Raw genomic sequence first — 23496 nt, forward strand, 5'->3', positions numbered from 1 at the left:
TCTTGCTCACCAGATGGCAGAGTTTTGTCAGGTCTGGCTCTCCTAAGGCTGTCAGTAGTTCTAATGGAATGTTATCTACTCCCAGGGCCTTGTTTCGACTCAGGTCTTTCAGTGCTCTGTCAAACTCTTTACGCAGTATCATATCTCCCATTTCATCTTCATCTACATCCTCTTCCATTTCCATAATATTGTCCTCAAATACATCGCCCTTGTATAGACCCTCTATATACTCCTTCCATCTTTCTGCCTTCCCTTCTATGCTTAGAACTAGGTTGCCATCTGAGCTCTTGATATTCATACAAGTGGTTCTCTTCTCTCCAAAGGTCTCTTTAATTTTCCTGTAGGCAGTATCTATCTTACCCCTAGTGAGATAAGCCTCTACATCCTTACATTTGTCCTCTAGCCATCCCTGCTTAGCCATTTTGCACTTCCTGCCGATCTCATTTTTGAGACGTTTGTATTCCCTTTTGCCTGCTTCATTTACTGCATTTTTGTATTTTCTCCTTTCATCAATTAAATTCAGTATCTCTTCTGTTACCCAAGGATTTCTACTAGCCCTCGTCTTTTTACCTACTTGATCCTCTGCTGCCTTCACTACTTCATCCCTCAAAGCTACCCATTCTTCTTCTACTGTATTTCTTTCCCCCATTCTTGTCAATTGTTCCCTTATGCTCTCCCTGAAACTCTGTGCAACCTCTGGTTCTTTCAGTTTATCCAGGTCCAATCTCCTTAAATTCCCACCTTTTTGCAGTTTCTTCAGTTTTAATCTACAGTTCATAACCAATAGATTGTGGTCAGAGTCCACATCTGCCCCTGGAAACGTCTTACAATTTAAAACCTGGTTCCTAAATCTCTGTCTTACCATTATATAATCTGATACCTTTTAGTATCTCCAGGGTTCTTCCATGTATACAACCTTCTTTCATGATTCTTAAATCAAGTGTTAGCTATGATTAAGTTATGCTCTGCGCAGAATTCTACCAGGCGGCTTCCTCTTTCATTTCTTAGCCCCAGTCCATATTCACCTACTATGTTTCCTTCTCTCCCTTTTCCTACGCTTGAATTCCAGTCACCCATTACATCTGACTGAAACATAATACTACAAATACTACATAATACTATAAATTACTGATGTGCTTTACACCAACTTCCACAGATATTACTGACATGACCTTTTAACAAAGGATGTTTTTTTAAGACATTAGAGACCTATGATTTATATTATTCTACTACAATGAGACTTACCTCCTTTGGAAGCAGTGATATAAAATCACGTTGGAATTGTGGTTCAATGACTTGCATCATGTGCCTTACTTGAGTTGGCTCACATTTCTCGATGAGTTGATCTATGGCTAAAAGACGTTCCGCATTTGACCACCGCTGCAAATGCAAAGGCAATCAAGAAAAATATATCATTATGTTGACTACACAGAAAAAGATGATCCTAATATTCATTCACAGGAAAGCAGAAGAAAAAGTAAATAAAAAACTGAAAAACAATAGAAATATAATTAACTAGCTTAGTGCTTCATTTGCATAGACAGTATGGTCTGCACAGATTTTTTTGTTTTTCTGTAACTGAATTTATATGTTGTTTACAAATTGCAACGGCTTATAAAATTTTCATGTTAATTAATGTGAATGACTTCTGTCTGAAAAGCAGTTCTGATAGCTGGAGACTAAGTTTTTCGATAATCATACCTTCTGCATTCTTGTGTGTGTACACACAAAATATTAGTTTTCGTAATTAAAATATTAGTTTTCGTAATTCTAGCTTCAAAATTGCCTTAATAGTGACCTTTTAAGAAAGCATTTCATTCCCTATTCCAAATCCTTAGGAGTGGAATTTTGAACAGTCCCTTCTTAAGCAACCCTTACTGTTTAAGATCCACACCCACTCCTTCAAAGATTTAGCTTTAAAAATGCTTTCCAATGAAATATTTTCATAAAACATTTCACCCACTATTGCACCCCCAAAGGGATTAAATTTCCAAAAATGATGAAAAATGTATTTCTTACTTCTGACAGAAACCTAATACAAATTTTAATAGGTCTAGCTTCAAAACTGCCTTAATAGCAACTAATTTTCAAAAAACCTTTCATCCCCTATTTCACCCCCTTAGGAACAGAATATTGAAAAAACCCGTCTTAAACATGCCTACAGTGTAAGATCAACAACCTCCGAAAATGTCAAGTTTCTATTCTTTGTGGTTTGGGTTAGGTGGTGATGAGTCGCTGAGTGAGTGAGTCAGTCAGTCAGTCAGTCAGTCAGTCAGGACACTGACTTATTCATCAGAGATTACTGCAGGAGACAGGAGAGCTTAGCTGCCAGAGCAGAAGTCACAACAGACAGATAGTCAATGAAAAGTTGACAAGAAGAAGTATCACAATCAGAGGAGATGTGGGTCATAATTAACTACAGAGAAAGAATGGCAAAACAAGAGCAGAAAAAAAAAGCATTTAATGAATGCAAAGATCACAGGACAGTGGGAGGGAAGAAGACTAAGAAAATCTGAGTAATGTAAAATTTCTACCATAATCTGATGTAGTTGGCTACCTGCAGGGTTACAAACACTAGCTATTCGATTCACTATTCTTTTCACCACAAGTCATCTGACTGGTTAAATGCAGCCTGCAACAAATGTCTCTCTTGGCACCTCCACTTTCACCCTCTATCCTCAATTATTTTTAGGTAAGCCCATTTATTCTTAACCCTTTTGAGACTTAGGCACCATCTCCAGAGTGTTAACTTTGGCTCCAGTTGAGAAATATTGCAATGTTATCAATGACATATCATATGAACTGTGTGGCATTACATGTAAAGCATATGTCTGAATCAGCAATTGTCATGAAGAATATTGTGAATTTGTTCATGCACCGTAGTTGATTTTGTAAAATGTGCATGCTGTTTACACTCAAACACTTCATGTTTCCTCACAGAAATGAATCTGGACTTTAAAGTTTCAAAGCACCATTCAATAGAACAAATTTACATGCATGTAACTCAATCACTTCATATGTTTTCAATTTCATGTATATCAGCATATTTTCCTACATTACATGAGTCACCTAAAGAGAATTGAAAGTGGCACCAACTATACAAAAATATTTGTGTGTTACAAGATTACACAATATGCTGTTAATAACTCCGATACGTAATACAGCAGGTGTAGTAAGTTGTAGATGTGCGTAAGTACCCCAAAGCCCCCTGTGACACTGAAATAAATCTTATGAGAGTTAGTGGTTGGTTGTGTTATTCATCAACAATCCTTAAAGGAATATTTTGTTTACAAGGTCAAGATAGCACAAACTACCTCTGTACAAATCATAATGTATTTCTCCATTTCTTTACTGAGTTTTCATTCTATGCAAACTGGTTTCTGTGACACTAGCTCCTTTTTGTTCAAAATCAGTGTTCTCTGTCCCTTAGGACAACTATTAACTAACTTGGAATATAGAGGTTTCTTATTGTATTCCATCATCTACTTCTTGTTAATTCCCCAAATGTTGATTTCAATCCTTTACCATTCACAAGCCTGAGGAAATCCTCCACCTCACTATGTTTGTGTACAACCACTTTCTCAATTTCTCCAAATGATATCAATAATCCAATGTTCAGTATGAACTTCCTGTGTTTCTTTGTACCCAGTAGCAGCTATTGGATGAGAATGATATTACTGCTATGATTTCATCGATAAGTTACATTTCGGACATGCAAAAAAACTCAAATCGAAATGAACAGTGTGTGGTTCCCAAGTTCGGGCAAAGATCAAGGTGACATCAAACTCAAAATTAAAGGCATACAAGTTTTGCCTATGTTTACTCAAAACTGGGCCCATTTAATATACTGGATTACTCATCGTACATTTTCAATTTCTTTACACCCTCATGGAAGACTTCTTTAGGAACTGTCTGAAACTGATCCGTAAAAGACTTCTGAATCCGCTCCATTAAGTAGGATATTCGACTCTTCATGTTACTTCCAGTTTTGGGAGGAGAAATAACCCAGAAGTAACAGATATGGTAAATAAGGTAGATGGTACAACACTGAGAATCACTTTTCAGCAAGGAACTGGTTATTATTGCTGTTTGATGAGTGAGAATGTTGTGCAACTGGAAGAAATCTTGAGAGCCAAAAGTGTTGCTGGACTCATTTGAATCAAGCTAGCAAGCATTTCAACACTTTCATATGGAATATGTTATTTACTGTTCTACCTGGAAGCACCAATTTTTGTAAACAATTCCACTGCTATCTCAAAACACACCCAATATTGTCTTCATTCTTTGCTTTTGAAAGGGTAGGTTTTTTTTTCCCCTTCACTATTTGATATGTTTCACTCACTCACTCTGAGCTGCAATGTGTACAGAATGAAAATTCAGCTTTGCATCAAAATATAACTACTATGCTGCCTGTTCATCTCTAGATACTGAGGGGGGAAGGTAGGAGTGGACCACATCGGACAGATTATCAACAAAGGCTAAGCTAATATCTCTCAACATGGTTTTTCTGTAAAGTTTCAAGCTATTTATTTCAACAACAATCCAATAAACTGGGTTAATGGAAAAGTTGCAAAGAATCTTTACAAGTACTTTTGAACCATACAGAGTAGACAGCCACAATGTGAGCACTTGCCTCACTACAACTTTTACAAAAATGGCCCTTTCCCACATCTTCAATATAGCCTAAGTTTTCATCAATGCATTAATTTAGTTATTCATATGATGATCATTAGTTTCTACAGCTCCTGAATACTTACTTGAAACTGATATAACCAGTCAGTCATCTCTGGAGGAGGATTATCTTTTGAAGGAATAACACTTCTTTGAAGTTTTACTTTTTCTAACGTAACTGAGCCCTCAGGATATTTCTTCTTTGAGCTGAAATTATTAAATTTCATTTGAGCTACATACATTTACTGTCTTTTTGGCATAAAAACATAAAAATAAACATAAAAAGCATGAAAAATCCCATCACAGATCATAAGAGTAATGGCTATTTCAGAAATAATTATGTACATAGTGTGAACAGGACAAAAGCAGTAATAGTGCATGGGAAAAACAACTAGGTGATTTTTTTTTTTTTTTACGTACAAGAACAAAGTGTAGCTGTGGAACTTCTCTTTCCTAAAATACCCAAATGATCTTATGATGAGATACTGTAATTTACCATGAGATGAGCCTTTAAACCACTAATACCTACCTTGGATAACATCCAGAACAGTAAAATATACTGCAATGTGATAGTTTAGGTACTCTAAAAACTGCCACCGCAGCTCAAAATTTGCAATGACATTTATTCTTCATTTTTTAGTTGAGTTCTCATGACTATTGCAATGAATTGTGGGATGAAACAATAGCTCTAACTGTAATTGCACTATGACAACTTTGTCCTGGTTTACTTTGATGGTGTCCTTATGAATATGAGGAAACACTCAAGAGCTGACTATGTCAAATTATTCTATGCCTTTGCCATCTCATGCTGTGACTGACCACCTTGTATCCTAGGAATGCTTCAAAATTTATCAGGTTCTCCTAAGTAGGCACCTGGTTGAAACACACACACACACACACACACACACACACACACACACACACTTTTCTCCACACCGTACGCCACCCCTGCCATTTTCTCCACACTAAGTATCCCATGATTATATCCGTGCTTAACCAAACTATTAATAAAAGGTAGTTGACCCACAACTATTTTCTTAGGAAATGTATAGCTCAATGGATCAAGTTGAGACGTTGTATGAGTTCAAGTTTGTTCACACTGTGGGGTATCATCACAAACATATCTTGCATATACTGACAAACATGTTGGTTCATGCTTGTCAGATTCCAATGCTTTGGCTTTCAAATTCTCCAGGTAAAAGATGGTTGGTTGGTTGGGTTTTGGGGTTTGATGGGGGCTAAACATCGAGGTCATCAGTCCCCTGTTCCAAACAGACATACATGTAAAAGGCCTATACAGTAAAAGCGTAACCTCGGCACCCAGAGGGAGGGAACACCAAGGGGCACAAAGCTAAAATGAACACCACAATAACACAAAATAGAGGACACTTGAAAGGAGCAGAGCAAATAGTTGACTAGAGTAAAACAGACTACAGTGATTGATGGATCAGGTAAAAGGTCAACCACTCAACTACAAACGAAGAACCTCCAGCTGGAAAGCGTTGATAGAGGTACCAACACAACCTGTTACCATAAAAGACACTGTTTTGGTATCCACGTCACAATTAAAAGTCGCTGGAGTGGGTGTAGCCTGAGAAATCATGTGAGAGCGCCCACACTAGAGTGAGTGATAAAACCCAGCTCCATGGATAAAACGTAAAACTGAGTAAGCTATAGAGGCATCGTCACCTAGAATTAAAGGAAGTGCAGCTGGTAAATTAAAGGACTGCCGCAAGGGGGCTAAAAGGGGCAGTCCATCAGAAGATGGACCACTGTCAGCCCTGCATCACAGCGACACTTGGGCGGGTTCTCACGGTGAAGGAGATAGCTCTGGGTCAACCGCATATGTCAATTCGGAGGCGGCAGAGAACAACTGAGTCCCTACGCGTGCTCCTCAAGGATGAGTTCCATACGGCCGTGGAGGACTTTACCATGCGGAGCTTTTTTTTTGTTGTTAGGGCGCAAAACTGCTATGGTCATTAGCGCCAGGTCCGTCACTTAGGAAACAGTAAAAAACCGAAATTGAAAACCAGCAGCAATGGGAACGAAAGTCATAAAATTGGAGAAACTAAAAGCAGAAGGAAGGCTTAAAAAATCCACTACAGAAAGGGGTTGGTTGTCCCCCCCCCCCAAAAAAAAAGCTTCAAATGACCGACGTCATTTCACTGGCACTAATAAACTTGAGAACGCGGTCGGCTGAGCGCGTGTCATCTGCTAAAATCGACGATATATCAGGCGATAGCTGTAGACGGGAGCGTAACGGATTAAAATAGGGGCACTCAATTAAAAGGTGTCTTACCGTCCACAGCTGAGAGCAGTGGGGACAGAGTGGGGGAGGATCGCCGCTTAAAAGATGTCGATGGCTAAAAAGACAGTGCCCTATCCGGAGTCTAGTTAAAATTACCTCCTCCCGACGACGCGTTCGGGAGGAAGAAGTCCAAGCGCAAGGAAGAGCTTTCACGTCCCGCAATTTATTATGGGGAAGTGTCGACCAATGCGCGTGCCATAAATGAACAATACGACGACATAAAACGCTCCGTAAATCGGCAAAGGGAATCGATTGAATAGCTGGCCGAAGAAGAGAGACTGCAGCCTTGGCTGCAATATCAGCGGCCTCATTTCCACAGATACCAACGTGTCCCGGAAGCCAGAGGAACGCCACCGAGACGCCCCCCAGGTGGAGCAAGCGCAGACAGTCCTGAATCTGGTGGACCAGAGGGTGCACAGGATAAAGAGCTTGTAGACTGAGGAGAGAGCTGAGAGCTGAGAGAATCTGAGTAGATAACGTACTGTATCCGCTGATCGCGGCGGATGTAGTGGACAGCCTGGAGAACAGCGTAAAGCTCCGCAGTAGAAACCGAACACTGGTCGGGAAGCCGAAAGTGATTTGGGGTGTCGCCAACAATATAGGCACTCCCTACACCTAACGATGTTTTCGAGCCGTCGGTGTAAATAAATGTGGCGTCCATCATTTGTGCACATAGAGCAGCAAATGCCCGACGATAACCAAGTGAAGGGGTACCATCCTTGGGAAATCGACAAAGGTCACGGAGCAGGCAGATCCGGGGACGGAGCCAAGGCGGTGCTGTACCCCAAGTTGTCAAGAAGGTTTTAGGAAAGCGGAAGGAAAGTGAATGGAGCAGTTGACGGAAGCGGACTCCCGGTGGTAGTAGGGAGGAGGGGCGGCCTGCATACCCTACATCAAAGGAGGCGTCGAAGAAAAGGTCATCGGCTGGATTAGCAGGCATGGAAGACAGATGGCTAGCATAACGACTCAAAAGGACTGCTCGCCGACTGGACAGCGGAGGTTCAGCAGTCTCAGCATAAAGGCTTTCCACAGGGCTGGTGTAAAAAGCTCCAGACACTAAACGTAATCCACGGTGGTGGATAGAGTCAAGACGCTGAAGAATAGATGGCCGAGCAGAGGAGTAGACTATGCTGCCATAGTCCAATTTCAAGCGCACTAAGGTGCGATAGAGGCGGAGAAGGACCACTCGGTCCGCTCCCCAGGAGGTACCATTCAGGACACGGAGGGTGTTAAGGGATCGCAGACAGCGAGCCGAAAGATAGGAAACATGGGAGGACCAGCACAGTTTTCTGTCAAACATAAGACACAAGAATTTAGCGACGTTTGAAAACGGAAGGTTGACAGGACCTAGATGTAAGGAGGGTGGAAGAAACTCCTTACGTCGCCAAAAATTAACACAAACGGTCTTACTGGGAGAAAAACGGAAGCGGGTTTCGATGCTCCAAGAGTGGAGGCGATCGAGACATCCTTGAAGACGTCGTTCAAGAAGGCAGGTACGTTGAGAGCTGTAGTAGATCGCAAAATCGTCCACAAAGAGGGAGCTCGAGACATCAGGAAGGACACAATCCATAATTGGATTGATGGCAATGGCAAACAGTACAACACTCAGCACGGAGCCCTGGGGTACCCCGTTTTCTTGGGAGAAAGTACGGGAGAGAGTAGTGTTCACCCGCACCCTAAATGTGCGCTCTGCCATAAATTCGCGAAGAAAAAGGGGCAGCCGACCTCGAAAGCCCCAAGAGAACAGTGTGCGGAGGATGCCTGTCCTCCAACAGGTATCGTATGCTATCTTCAGATCAAAAAATATTGCTACTGTTTGGTGTTTCCGGAGAAAATTGTTCATGATATAAGTGGAGAGAGCAACAAGATGGTCAACTGCAGAACGATGCTTTCGGAATCCACATTGGGCAGGTGTTAAAAGACTGCGGGATTCCAGCCACCACGCTAAACGGTAATTCACCATCCGCTCCAAAACCTTACAGACACTACTCGTGAGAGAAACGGGGCGATAGATAGAGGGGAGATGTTTGTCCTTTCCAGGTTTCGGAACAGGAACGACGATAGCTTCCCGCCATCGTCTGGGAAAAGTACTGTCGGTCCAAATTCGATTATAAAGGCGAAGGAGGTAACGCAGACTATGGGTTGATAAATGCAGCAACATTTGGACGTGGATACCATCCGGTCCTGGGGCGGAGGAGCGAGAAGAAGAGAGTGCATGTTGGAGTTCCCGCATGGAGAAAACAGTATTGTAGCTTTCGCGATTTTGAGAGGAGAAAGCAAGAGGTCACACTTCCGCTGCACGTTTCTTCGGGAGGAACGCTGGCGGGTAATTTGAAGAGCTCGAAATCTCAGCAAAGTGCTGACCCAACGAGTTAGAAATTGCGACAGGGTCCACTAATGTGTCATGCACAACAGTGAGCCCAGAGACCGGGGAGAAACTAGGCGCGCCTGAGAACCGTCGAAGCCGACTCCAAACTTCAGAGGACGGAGTGAAGGCGTTAAATGAGCTAATAAAGAATTTCCAGCTTGCCTTCTTGCTATCGCGGATGACACGACGGCATCGCGTTCGGAACTGCTTATAGCGGATACAGTTGGCCAAAGTAGGATGGTGACGGAAAACGCGGAGAGCACGTCGCCGCTCACGTATTGCATCACGGTATGCCTCGTTCCACCAAGGAACTGGGGGGCGCCTGGGCAATTCGGAGGTGCGTGGTATTGAATGTTCTGCAGCTGTAAGAATAACGTCGGTAATATGTGTGACCTCATCGTCGACGCTGGGAAAGTGACGGTCATCGAATGTCGCTAGAGATGAAAAAAGTGTCCAATCAGCTTGGGCAAACTTCCAGCGTCGCGGGCGCATGTATGGCAGTTGAGGCTGCAGTCTAAGGACACATGGAAAGTGGTCACTTGAGTGTGTATCATCAAGGGCGAACCATTCGAAGCGCCGAGCTAGCGGAACAGTACTGATCGCAAGGTCCAAATGAGATAAATTTGTCGTGGAGGCAGACAAAAATGTAGGGACCCCAGTGTTGAGGCAAACTAGATCCGCTTGGTGGAAGACGTCTAGCAATAGTGAGCCACGTGGACAAGGATGTGGAGATCCCCAAAACGGGTGGTGGGCATTGAAGTCCCCAACCAGCAAATAGGGGGGTGGAAGCTGACCAAGAAGATGAAGGAGATCAGCTCGTGCCATTGGTGTGGACGATGGAATGTATACAGTACAAAGAGAGAATGTGTATCCGGAAAGGGAAAGACGGACGGCGACAGCTTGGAAGGAAGTGTTTAAATGGATTGGGTGATAATGGAGAGTTTCATGGAGAAGAACCATGAGTCCTCCATGTGCTGGAGTGCCTTCAACAGAGGGGAGATCATATCGAACGGACTGAAAATGAGGGAGAACAAAGCGGTCATGGGGACGCAGCTTTGTTTCCTGAAGACAGAAGATGACCGGCGAGTAGGATCATAAGAGGATCGACAATTCATCCCGATTGGCTCGAATACCGTGGATATTCTAGTGGATAATGGACATAGGGTGAACAGAAAATGGAGGAATGTGACCAAGGTCGCTGTCAACTCAACGACTGCTCAGAGCTTGCGACCGACAGCATGGAATGGCATTCAGCCGAAGGCAGAAGATCCTGATCCACAGGTTGGTCAGGAGCAGCTCCTGCCACCAGCGATCGGCCGGTTGATCGGCCGCCAGCAGAGCGCCTCGGCGACACAGAAGACGGCCGAGGGCGATTTCCGCCAGGTGGTGCTGTAGATGGGACACGCCTTGGCGGAGAAGGAGAGGAACTGGGTTTCTTTGTAGCCTTCTTGGAAGTATGATGTTTAGATGAAGGAGGAACCGATGGTTGGGAAGTTGCGGTACGTAAAAACTCTTCACGAGTATGCTCTTTTTTCGAAGTCTTGGTGTCTGACTTTTGGGCTCCAGATTTAGCAGAACCCGATGAAGTGTGAGCCATAGAGTGGGCAGGCGAAAGTGGTAAGGTTGAACGGGCGATCTTTGCGCTGGCCGATCTGACGACCGTGGCACTAAAGGTGAGGTCGCAAGTCTGCGTGGCCGCCTCCTTTGTTGGCCGAGGAGAAGCAAGGACAGTGCTGTATTTTCCTGTCTGAGGCACGGTGGGCTGTCGACTGGCGAATAATTTTCGAGCAGCAAATAAGGAGCACTGTACAGTACTCCTTACCATGGATGTGATACCATTTATGGCTATGGCAAATAGGGTAACACTTAAAACACTGCCCTGAGGGACACCAATTCTCCTGCTCAAAACGAACTGACAGTGAGGCACCAGTTCGGCTCCGAGAAAACTGTTGAGACAGAAAAGACAATGTGAAGATGGAGAGGTGGCCACAAAAGGCCCACTGATGCAGTTGTGCAAGAATACAATGTCTCCAAGTAGTATCTTACACCTTACTGATATCTAAGAGTACACCGATACAGGGATAATTGCCTTAGCAAGACTGCTCTAGCAGGGTCAGGTTGTCGACAGTGGACCGAAATCTCCAGAATCCACACTGAGTGTGGCTAAGGAGTTGTCTGGTCTCTAAAAACCAGACCAGAGGACAGTTAACCATTCACTCCAGGGTCTTTCCTACACAGCTTGTTAAGGTGATACTCATGTAACTACTGGGAGATTTACAGTCCTTTCCCAGTTTCAGAAGTATCAGAACGACCTCCCTCCATGAGTTGGTGAAGTTGCTATCTGCCATATTAGATTAAAACATTTGGGGAGGATAACCTTTGATGCCACTGGCAAATGTCAAAGCATGCAGTATCAGATTTGGTTGTGTCCAGCTGCAGTATCACAAGTCTCAGACAGTGCCATTTGAGCTCCCACATGGAGAAACAGAAGTTGCAGGCCCCGGAACAGTTGGATCTTAAACCCAACTTGCCCCTCTTTACAGTAACAATGAAATGCCAGATACTGGCTTACATCAGCTGTAGCTTTTGCAAAATTGCAGCCAGCGTCTAAGCAATGTCTCTGGGCATCATTTGGAGACACCTCTGCTTCAGCAATTCTGCTATTGGTAAACAGCTACATTTAGCAGAAATCCTCCTGATGGCTTCCTGTACTTTTGTAGAACAACTGGAACAGTTAATAGAGTCCAGGAACGCTTACAATGACTGTTTCTTGCTCTCCTTAGTGACATGTTGAGACTTGGCTCTTGTAACTCTAAAGACAGCGAGGTTGTCTGTCCACTTTCAGGTGGCATTTAAACCATCAAAGAGACACATGTCTGGCCTGGACGGCTCTCTTCTGTCAAATGGCTCTGAGCACTATGGGACTCAACTGCTGAGGTCATTAGTCCCCTAGAACTCAGAACTAGTTAAACCTAACTAACCTAAGGACATCACAAACATCCATGCCTGAGGCAGGATTCGAACCTGCGACCGTAGCGGTCTTGCAGTTCCAGACTGCAGCGCCTTTAACCGCACGGCCACTTCGGCCGGCACTCTCTTCTGTCCACCAAGGTACAGGTTGCCATAGGGAGGTCGCCTCATGAGAGGGCTGAAAGACTTTGGTATAGAGAGGTCAGCAGCAGGACAGATCACACGTGTGATGTGGTCCACCCATTCCTGGACACTGTCACGGTGTTCAAATGCAGCCAAGTGGCTGAACTGTGCCCAGTTTGCTCTGCCTGTCATCCATGTTGGTAGCTTCTGTTCCAGCAATGTGCCATCTAGTAGGTGAATGCTGATTGGGAAGTGGTCAAGGGAGTGAAAGTTATCAATGACCTCCCAGTGAACATGATTGTTGGAGAGCAGAGATATAGGTTGATGGCCAAGAATGACAAAGTAGCAATACAGAAACGAGTGGGAGTACCAGTGTTTAGGAAGCACAGCTCTTGAGATGTTAGGAGGCTCTCCAAAACCTGACCCAGAGGACAAGTAGGGGTTGGGCCCCACAGGACATGATGGGCATCAAAGTCTCCCAGGAGGAGAAATGGTCAAGGGAGTTGCTCCAAAAGATCTGTGAGAGCCTCAGAGTATACTGCATCCAACTGAGGTAAATACAGAGAGCAAAATGTAAGCTTCTGATGTGCATGAATTTCAACTGCTACTGTTTGCAGGTCAGTAGCCTGGGGGAGAGCAGAAGAGTGATGTGCATTAGTGACAAACACTGCAACCCTTCCCTTGGCTCTTCCTCCAATAGGTGATCCTTGCAGTATAGCTTACAGCTATAGCTTGGTCTTTCTTGTTGCAGCTGCCTGAATTGCTTTGTCCTTAATCTTTTTTTCTTGTCATGTAAACGTGCAAGTACAGGTGCTTGTGGTGGATACAGGCATGCTAGACATCATCTGCGTGAAGCATCGGCATGGGAATATATTTCTGCACCATGGAAGAAAATGGGGTGGCAAAGGCAAGGGGTTTCGTTGCCTTATATTCTGTTTTGGCTATGGCATAGGGGATTCGCTTGAGCACTTTTATTTCCTGTATTTCGCATTGCTCAGCAAAAACAGAGCAGTCTCGACTCCAGACTGGGTAGTTCCCATAGCAGTTGACGCAGATCGCAGGAGCATTGTGAGCTGGTTTTCTGCACCTCCATAACTCATGGTTGTATGGCTGAAACAGTGGCATTTACAGTACCGCTTAGGGTTTGGTATGCAAGGCTGAACATTAAGTTGAAGGAACACCACCACAACATAAACAGGAAGTGTCTGAGAATTGAAAGTGACAATGAAAGTGGCAGTCTTTTCAGTGTCTCCATTAGTCCTTCGCTTTCATTGCTCCACAGACTATCCTCTGGGATGCCCGTTCTTTTTTCATTTCCGCTATGTCCATGTCCACAATATCTCGACACGTGACAATGCCCTTATTAGAGTTGAGAGAGGTGTGCATCTCAACAATGATATCCTATTCACCCAGTTTCTACAATTCCTTAACCCTTTGGTGAACGTGCTTGCGGCAGATATCCACAATATTTAGTTTTCTGTTAATATCACAGACAGCATTACAATTACGTACACATCCAGATACAAATTTGTTGTTCTCAATGGATGTCACCACTTGCTACATTTGTGCGATTCATGCTTTCAGCAGTTTGGTAGCTACTGTTGTTTGCAGTGTGTTTGCTGCTACGCACCTTGTGATGTAAGTATTTTCTATACTTGTGTTTTTCTTTCGCCTCAAGACAATCTTTCTTTTATATTAGTATATAATGAATATTCGAATCTAGTCAAAGTTCCCATATGAAAATTTCATTACTTTTTACAGTCTTGCATACTGATTTGCTACAATATATTACTTTTACAAAAACATATGTTTCATTAGACATCATAAAAGTGCGGAAATGGAGAAAAAAAAAGGCATTTGACAGGCACCGTCTAATTATTTGTCCTGAAGACTATGAGAAAGTATTGCGAGAAATGTCAGAAGAAGAATTACTAGTATTGTCAGATTCATGTTAATCTGAGTCAGAAGAGGATGTTATTGAAGAAGAAAATCACAGCATTGATTCCAAACAATCAACAGATGACCACCTGGTTGAAGAGGGGAAACAACAGAGGATTACCAATTTTACGTAAGAAAAGATTAAACTATTTAGATAAGTGAACTGCTTCCTTCTTCTTCTTCTTCTTCTAAAAACATCCTAAAAGTCCATCTCGGACCCATGAACAGTCATGGAAATAAGGGTCCACCCAAACAGAGCCCTGGATGCCTGAGTAGGCCTTATACAACTGTGGTGTGGCAGGCTGCCCAGAGATTGCGCGCTAATGACTGTTCCACATCAATAGCCATGCATCCCATCAGCCACAGCACACCTCGAGACTTTTTTTTTTTTTTTTTTTTTTTAATAGAGGTTTATTCTGTCCTTGTGATCCAGGTGTTCAAGCCAAGATCCCCTTTCCCTAAGACAGACAACATTCCACTGCCGCGCCACACTGTGCTCACTGAAGTATGCCCAGAGCTTACAGCAATGGGGAACTGGCAGTGCTTACCAGTCCCCAGCTCTGAAACCATGGGGTCACATTGCCTGTACCCAGCAAATGAATACTGAACCTCTGAGGGCATCGAGAGTTTTGAATTCCTGACTCTTCCTTTCCTTTTTATACATCAGGTACTCCAGAGAGTGAGGATAATGTGGGCTGCAACAGTTCACGCACTTTGGCACTAAGGGTGCAAGGATTCCCCATATGGAGAGGCAAGCCACACTTGCCACAAATAGGATTCTCCTCACATTGCAAAGACATGTGAGCAAACTAGAGATGCGGATATGGGATATTGGGCTTTGTGTAAACCATGACTGACTTTTTCTGGAAGGGTATCTCCCTCAAAAGCCAGGATGGATGCACTGGTATCAACGTGATCGTCCTTAGCACCCTTCTGGACTCACTGGACAAAATGAACATCGTGCTGTGCCAGATCTGATCCTTAACAGACTGAAGGAGGTGGTGCCTGTGGAAAATAATTCCCTGGGTCATATTTAAGGGTTAGTGAGGAGTCTGCTCACTGGGATATCTCCTAAACATTCGCAAGTATAAAGGGAAGTTGACCGATTGGCAGAAGAGCTTTTAATCAGGAGGAAGCCAGATCACACCTTAATAAGAGAGCCAATTTCTCGACTTATCTTTGATACATTCTACAGAAAAGAGCTGTTAGGCAGTAGCGAAAATCCCCCTGTGTGTCCTGGAACAAACCAAATAATGAGTAAAGGGTTTTGCCTCAAGCTAGTGAGAGTAGCCCTTCTCCCTGGGGGTGACCAGTGAGGGGAAGGCTGTTGAAGTAAAAGTACAGGCAGAAAGATAATTGGTCCTGTCTGAACAGATTGCTGCAGATGAGTGGCCAGTTGCAAGGAGCTTAGCACACTTCATGTGCAGAGTATACGCCGTGGTACCACCCACTACGATCATGGGCTCCCCGTGTGGGCAACACCCAGCTGCAGCAATGGTCATTGTTGGGAGTTCTGATGCCCCTAAAAGATGAGCAAACACTGCTAGGCATATACAAGGTGGTGACAGCTCAGGTACCAGAAGTATGATCCCTATGTTGTCAGGGGACTCAGCCAGATGGACACACAACAGCCCCACCACACCGACTGGGTACGCTTGCTGTTGAACCAGTGGGTTGGGGGGGGGGGGGGGGGGAGGCAAAAGCAGGCTCTACAGTGGGGATGGAAGGAAGGGAGGGAGAGGAGTGCATGCCATAGGTGCTAGGGAGGGAGTTCATCCCCCAATACACACACTTTGGAAACAGAATTTAGAATAGGCCACACTCCAAGGTCAACTACAAAAAGCCAAGGAAAGGGGGGGGGGGAAGGGGGAGGAGGAGTGGAAACATGGGACACAAGACCGAAAAGGAATATCAGAACTGACAGAATAGCCACGTCGTCATAAAGGAAACATACAGATAGGAGGAGGGGGAGGGGGGGAAGACAGAGGGGGGGGGGGTGAAAGCTAGGATGGGAAGGAGTGGATATGTGGAAGAGAATGCAATCCAGGAGAGAAGAAAGTTGTAACAGCTGCGGGCAACATGTGCGCCTTTCACCTACCCACAAAAGAGATGTGGGTTCCTTCGGGGGGACAATATCTTGTTACACTTAAGACTGCTAAGTATATTTTATCCTAATTAGATACCACAGTACATTTTTCCTGCAACTTATGCTTTATGTAAGACAACAGTGGTAAGTCAGGCAAGTCTTTCAGTTTGAAATTAATAATTATAGTACTATGAGTAACTTGCTTTCTCTTTTCCTAATTATAAATGAAGGTTTTATAAATATATTTTCTAGTGCATAACTAGCTTCTCTCTTAGAAAATGACATATTATCCAGCACTTATTTTTCCTAAACAGACGATTCCAAATCAGTAATAAGGATGTTAATTCCTTACTGGGGAGACAATTAAGTATCTTATTGTCATTTAAAAGATGATGTTTTAGAACACATAAACCTGTCAGCAAAACTGACAGCACAATTCCCTACTACTAAAAGAGAGAATTTACGAATATTCACAATTTATTTGGCATTCAAATACTCCACTTTGGCCAGTCTATAGACTGCTATCTGCTAACATACCTCATTATTCCAGTCTTGCTCTCTGGGAAGAGTTTCTTGCAGGGAAACCCACTTTGTACTTCAAGTTTCCGTTTCCTCTAAAATAAAAAATGTTTTGAAATTCATTAAAAATTTTACAAAGGAAATGAATTACATAACATTTGCAGTAAAAAGATAGAGAAAATGTTTAGGAAAATGTCAAGCTGTTTAATTAATTATGTCTATGTACAACAGGAAAGATTTTCTGCAGTCTGAAGCCAGAGGGAAAATTTTTCGTTAATACTGAACAAACAAATGTTTCAATAACTATCCATGGAATGACATTATGTATTTAAAATGTACAACAATAAACTGTGGTACACTTAGCTGCAGACATTTTTTTATTTGTTGTGAAAATAAGTTTTTTGTCATCATTTCTTATAATCAAAGGACTGGCATGCATCGGTTTTCAAATCCACAGAGGCACTAGTTTGGAACCCAAACCTTGGCATAAATCACATTTTTTCACAAACGTATTATGATAAGGAACCAGTCAACTTGTTAATCAGTTAATGAAATAATAAAAATAAAAAAATAAAAAAGAATGTGATAAAACTCACTCTCTGAGGGTTCTCTACAAACCTAATTATGAATATAGATGATAAAACAATAACAATAATAATAATTGTCCCCCGAGTCTCATGGTGGCATGCGTCTCAGTTTACAAACCCTGTCATTTCCAATAAAATACTCTAGCTTTTCATACTTTTCTTCTTCTTCTTCTTCTTCTTCTTCTTCTGCACCACCACCACCACCACCACCACCACCACCACCGCGAGTTAATGTCACTGATTGCCAGGGCTGGCGTGGTGTTCTGCTTATATAGATGTAATGGCAACCTCTGGAACCTTCCATAGATGGCTGGAGTTTTACATATGCGTAAGGCAAGTTTAGCAGCTCCAAGTGGCTGCATTTCTTCCAAACTGTGAAGCAACTGCTAGCAAGATAGGGTGTGTGCTGAAGAGATGGACTGAGACCATTGTTTTAGCCTGCCTCCCAGATAAGAGAGATGTTACGCACCAAATGGTTCAAATGGCTCTGAACACTATGGGACTTAACATCTGAGGTCATCAGTCCCCTAGAACTACTTAACCATAACTAACCTAAGGACATCACACACATCCATGCCTGAGGCAGGATTTGAACCTGCGACCGTAGCTGTCACACGGTTCCGGACTTAAGCACCTAGAACTGTTTGGCCACAGCGGCCGGCTTGTTACACACCATTGAAGACAACATAAGTCTTTCTGTTCCTGCTGTCCCCTGTGAATGTGGCAGCATTTACAAAGGTCAAACTACTCGCACTATTGCCAAGTGTTGAGCAGTGTATTCAGAACATATTAAACACAGGGAATTCGAGAAGTCGGCCATGGCTGAAAACTGCCTAAAAAAAAAAGCACAAAAAACAAGTTAAAAAGATGAGAGTTTTGGCTCAAACATCATTCATATTGGGATTCTGTTATCAAAGAAGCAACCAAAATTAGAATAAACAGCAACAGTTTAAACAGAAACCAGGATTATAGACTTAGTAGAGCATGGGGCAAAGCAAAGATGTAGGCTTGACACTTTCGGGGAAGCAGGAGCAGCGGTCTGAAATGTGGCACTGGTCCCTCACACCATGTGACATCACAAGGTTCCACAGCACAATGGAGCCAGTACGAGCTGCCAAACTTGCTTTCTGTGCCTCTCGGGAAGTGTCCAGATGCTGCCATTACATCTATACAAGCAGAACATTGTGCCAGCTCCAGCAGTCAGTTATTTAACTCCGGATGATGATGGTGGAGACAGCTATTGAAAGCTCGTGCATTTTATTCAAAAAGACGTGGCTTGTAAACTAAGAAGATTTTATAGGACGACGAAGATGATGATGATAATGATGATGATAATAATAATATAATTATAGCCAGACCGAGATTCAATCCTGTGACCTCTCAGTTTCCAGGCACATGCGTTACTGCTAGATCTCCAAGGCCCAACATGTGTAGATGGTTGATCTACAGGTTTTGCTGAATGAATTTGTATCAAAATATGTGACACATACAGCTGATTCTTTTGAATGAATTGATATAAAGGCCTAAGTTAGTTATACATATAACTGTATCTACTGAATGCATTGACTTAGAAGGTTAAATTATTTACTCCACCAACGGACTGTCAACTTGATACCTCTACCCATTTTCTGAGAAAATGGGGTCATAATGAAAAGAAATACAGATAAAAAAATTGACAACATTTTTTTATGCGGCATAATTACAAATTAACAACTTTCAGATTTTCTCCTTCACTTCTATTGTGAAACCTTGCCTCAGGTCTGATGAGCGAATTGGGGAGTATCGAACTATGCGACATAAATGTGTGAAACCTTGCCTCAGGTCTGATGAGCGAATTGGGGAGTATCGAACTATGCGACATAAATGACTGCATTTAAATTTTTCACACTGCTGTAGGCCTTAGTAAGTGACAAATTTCAACTTGATATCTCAACCTATTCCTGAGAAAAAAGGAACTTAAAACTCCGCCAGACAAACAGAGACAAAAAGTGATCCTACAAGAGTTCTGTTTTTACCAATGAGGTAAGGAACCCTAAAAAGAAATACAAGGTTGTCCAAAAAGTATCCAATCTTTGACTTTCCCGCGCAAAATAGAAATGATAGCGTGGTGCCACTGTACACAGTAAAGGAAGAGACCTGTAAGCGTATGCACAGATTTTGTTCCCACCTTCCAGCGCATCAGTCGCTGCCTGTCAGTCACTGAGTGAGGTGCTACACAACGTGTTCGTTGGATTACCAATTCTCTCAAGATGACTGAACGTGTTGAGCAAAGATACTGCATCAAATTTTGTCAAAAGCTTGACGATTCTCAAAGCGAAACAATTTGTAAGATTAAGCAGGTGTTTGGAGAAGATGCAATGGATGTAACACAAATTGAGGAGTGGTTCAACTGATTCAAAAACGGCCGCACATCAGTGGAGAGTGACCAGTGTTCTGGCAGGCCACAAACTGCTCGGAGTGCAGCTGTTGTTGAATTGTGCATCACGAATACACACCAGATGGACAAACAGTGACAAAGGACTTCTATCAAGATGTTATCCGGCGACTCTGTGATGGAGTCCGGCGTTAAATACCAGACATGTGGATGGTGAAAAACTGACAACTGCATCACAACAATGTCCCCACACATTTATCCCACTTGATACAAAATTTCTTGGCCAAACATGGAATTACAGCCATTCGCCAACCTCCCTACTCTCCAGACATGGCTCCTTGCGACTCCTGGTTATCTCCAAAACTGAAGATGCCACTGAAAGGATCCCATTTTGGGAGTAGAGAAGAGATAATGCAGAACACGACAACAGAGCTGAACACCATTCCAGAAGAAGACTTCCATAGATGTTTCCAGCAGTGGAAGGATCGGTGGGCTAAGTGTGTGCAAGCACAAGGGGCCTACTTGGAAGGGGATTAGGGTCCCAACTCCATAAGGTATTCGAAATATTTTTTCTGGCCAAAGGTCAGATGCTTTTTAGACGGACCTCGTATATCAATATACATGGAAAATATAACCTGACCCATCACATCTAGTTTTGAAATCTTGAGACTGAGGGTGGGGAGCGGGTGTAATGGGGGGGGGGGGGGGGGGGGTGAGGACAGGAAATTCCACATACTGTACTGGGGTGATCTTTTGTTACCATTTTTTATCATCAGGTGAAAGGGTTTTTAATACATTACCAGACCTAGGTAATAAAGATTAACAGAACACTGAAAAACATTCCCACAAAGAAGCTACAACCACAAACTAGCAAATTTCTCAGTGAAGATCAACAGAATATTACTTGCAGACAGAGAGAGAGAGAGAGAGAGAGAGAGAGAGAGAGAGAGAGAGAGAGAGAGAGAGAGTATAACTGGCCTGCCTGTCACATTTAAATATCAAACTAGAACGGACAATACTACGGAAACTGACACGTCCCTTCATTGATTTTTATCAAGAAGAGAAAATTTATAGAGAAAATCCAAAGGACCATTACAACTAAGAATATCTAATGTCAATTCAAATATGGTAATAGAAAGCTCTTGGTGTAATATAATTAATATATGAGGAGCTAAGGCAACAACTCACCGAATAGTTGAGGTACGTCAACAAGACTGAATCTAGTTAGGTTTCAGATGAATCCTCTTTAAATGATTGCCACTAGTCCAAGCCACATAATGATTTGGATATTATGTTATGCATGACTAACAGAGTTTATACTTCCAAAGTAAGGGCAGACCACCTCCAATAGGACCACAGCACTTTTCCAGTTTTCAATCCAATCTTTAGGTTAATGACAGCTTCAGTTTTTCTCCGACATGCCGAAGTAAGACTGCCAGAATATGGACATCATCTTACAGTTCCACATTCTTGGGTCCTGTTAATCAGCCTTTCCCACTTCCTTCTGTTCATGTATAACCACTCACAGAGATCATCATCCATTGCTCTTCCTTCGACAGCGAGGTCTTCCTTGATCACATCCATCCAATGGATCCTGGGTCTTCCTATGGGATGTTTTACTTCCACCTCTCTTTTCTAATTCATTCATGCTGTTCTCATAGGCTTCAACCTCATTTCATGGTTGTACAATGGTAGTCTGGATGTACTGATTTGATTTAAAAGGGATGTCTTGATCCCAGCTTTCTACCTCACTTCCTCATTCCATAACTTATTCATCTTGGTCCTCTGGATAGGAGATCTAAGGAATTTCATTTCTGATGCCTATAGTCTTGATAACTCTCTCTTTTGAGAGTACATGCTTTGGCACCATAGGTCAATACTGATATAAAGTAGCTGTTTAACATCACTGATTCTGCTTTTACTAGAACCATGGCATCCCATAAAAGGGTTCTCACTTGTTGGTAAAATTCAGAATCTTTTTGCACTCTGTTGGCAGTCTCCAGTCCAATCAAATTACTCCTAGAGATTATACTTCTAAGGTATGGAAAATGATCCACACAAACTAGATGGTATCTCTAGTTTCACATTTGCAGGATGCCCATCTTTGTTGACTACAATCACCACTGTCTTGGTCTTGCTGGTGTGTAGGTTGTATTTGTGGAACTGAGATTTCAAACACGCTGAGTCTGGTCTAAACTTACTATTCTGTTTCACCCCAGATCCTGATATCATCAGCAAAAGCAACAGCATTGTCACCGAAACTCTTCTAGTGTTCTTTATTATATCATCCATGACACTGCCTTGCTGAATTACTCTCTTGGTCTGGAAAATCATCCCTCTCCAACTGGTACACAGCTAGTACAGTCCTTTTACAGCATCTAAATTTTCCTTATCAGTCCTTTCGGCAAATTCATTTTCCTCAAGCACTCCCAGATCATCTCTCTTGCAACACTATCATATGACTTTTTGTTTTACATCTAGGAACACAATTAACATATTCTTGCCTTTCTCCCAATAGTTTTACATCAGCATGCAGGTACTAAAAACTAGAGAAACTGTTGATCTGTAACCATACTTCTCCTCTTCCAGTTGCAGTTCTATGGTCATTTTCCACCTTCACTCCATGATTTTCTCAAGAATTTTCAGATCTTGCGGCAGCAGAGTTATTCCTCTATAATTAGTAGGCTTCCATTAACTGCCGCTCTTAAGCAGAGGCATCGTAGTATCTTTGCTCCCGTCTAAAGCCATCTTGTTGTCTTTCCACATTGCACTGAGTGTTCTGTGCCATCACTGTTGGTCCTGGATACCTGCTGCCTTTATCACGTTCTCATTCACTTCACTTCAACTGCAACTCGAGATTTTTTTTCTTCAGTCATAGATTTTAATACTGTCTCTGTTTGTGTACAGGTGATTGGAGGCTCCTTGAAGTTTCAATACCTGGTTCTGTGTTGTAGTCAACTGATCCATTCAGTAGTTGGTTGAAATGGTCCTTCAGGACTATTTCTTATGTCACTTTCTTTTCTAATCAGATTTTCATTTTCCTCATCATCTTTAAGTGCCTTTATGGCATTCACTTGTTTCCTTTTACCTCTAATAATACTATACAGAAGTTTCTTATTGCCTCTGCTATCCTCCAGTTTCTGTGTGAGTATCTGCCATGTCTTGGTCTTTTCTACAGCAACTGTTCTTTCAACTTCCAATTTATCATTTTGGTATATTTTTTCAGATCTCTGATTCATTTCTAGTAAGCTTCGGTTTCATTTTTTCTCAATCCACCTTTTTTTTTAAGATTCCTTTCTCTTATTGGTGTTCTCACTCTGTTGTTCATCCAATGCATTTCCTTTTCCCTTGCTCTCACTTACATTCCCACTGTGCCAAGGGCAGCACAATTTGTTTTGGAGATGAGACTGGTGCCACTCTGGTTCAATGATTCTCTGGGCAGGGATGGTGTTTACCCTCCAGCTAAAATAGTGATATCTTGCAGCTCTGGAAGTGGGTAGGACTTCACTGTACGCCAGGCAGAATCTTATTGACTGTTGAGTGCTAGTGGTA

General features: G+C 42.7%; 1 protein-coding gene across 1 annotated transcript in view; it reads right to left on the bottom strand.

The window, feature by feature from the left end:
* LOC126260219 (F-box/WD repeat-containing protein 7-like) overlaps nucleotides 1–23496 on the bottom strand; it is a 120578-nt gene that overhangs the window by 82638 nt on the left and 14444 nt on the right. The window contains exons 3-5 of the mRNA XM_049957519.1: nucleotides 17002–17078; nucleotides 4758–4878; nucleotides 1246–1380 (exon numbers count right to left, since the gene is read on the bottom strand). Coding sequence (XP_049813476.1) covers nucleotides 1246–1380; nucleotides 4758–4878; nucleotides 17002–17078 — 333 coding nt within the window. The remainder of the gene's footprint in view (nucleotides 1–1245; nucleotides 1381–4757; nucleotides 4879–17001; nucleotides 17079–23496) is intronic.

Source organism: Schistocerca nitens, chromosome 5, assembly GCF_023898315.1.
Source record: "Schistocerca nitens isolate TAMUIC-IGC-003100 chromosome 5, iqSchNite1.1, whole genome shotgun sequence".
Lineage (NCBI taxonomy): Eukaryota > Metazoa > Arthropoda > Insecta > Orthoptera > Acrididae > Schistocerca > Schistocerca nitens.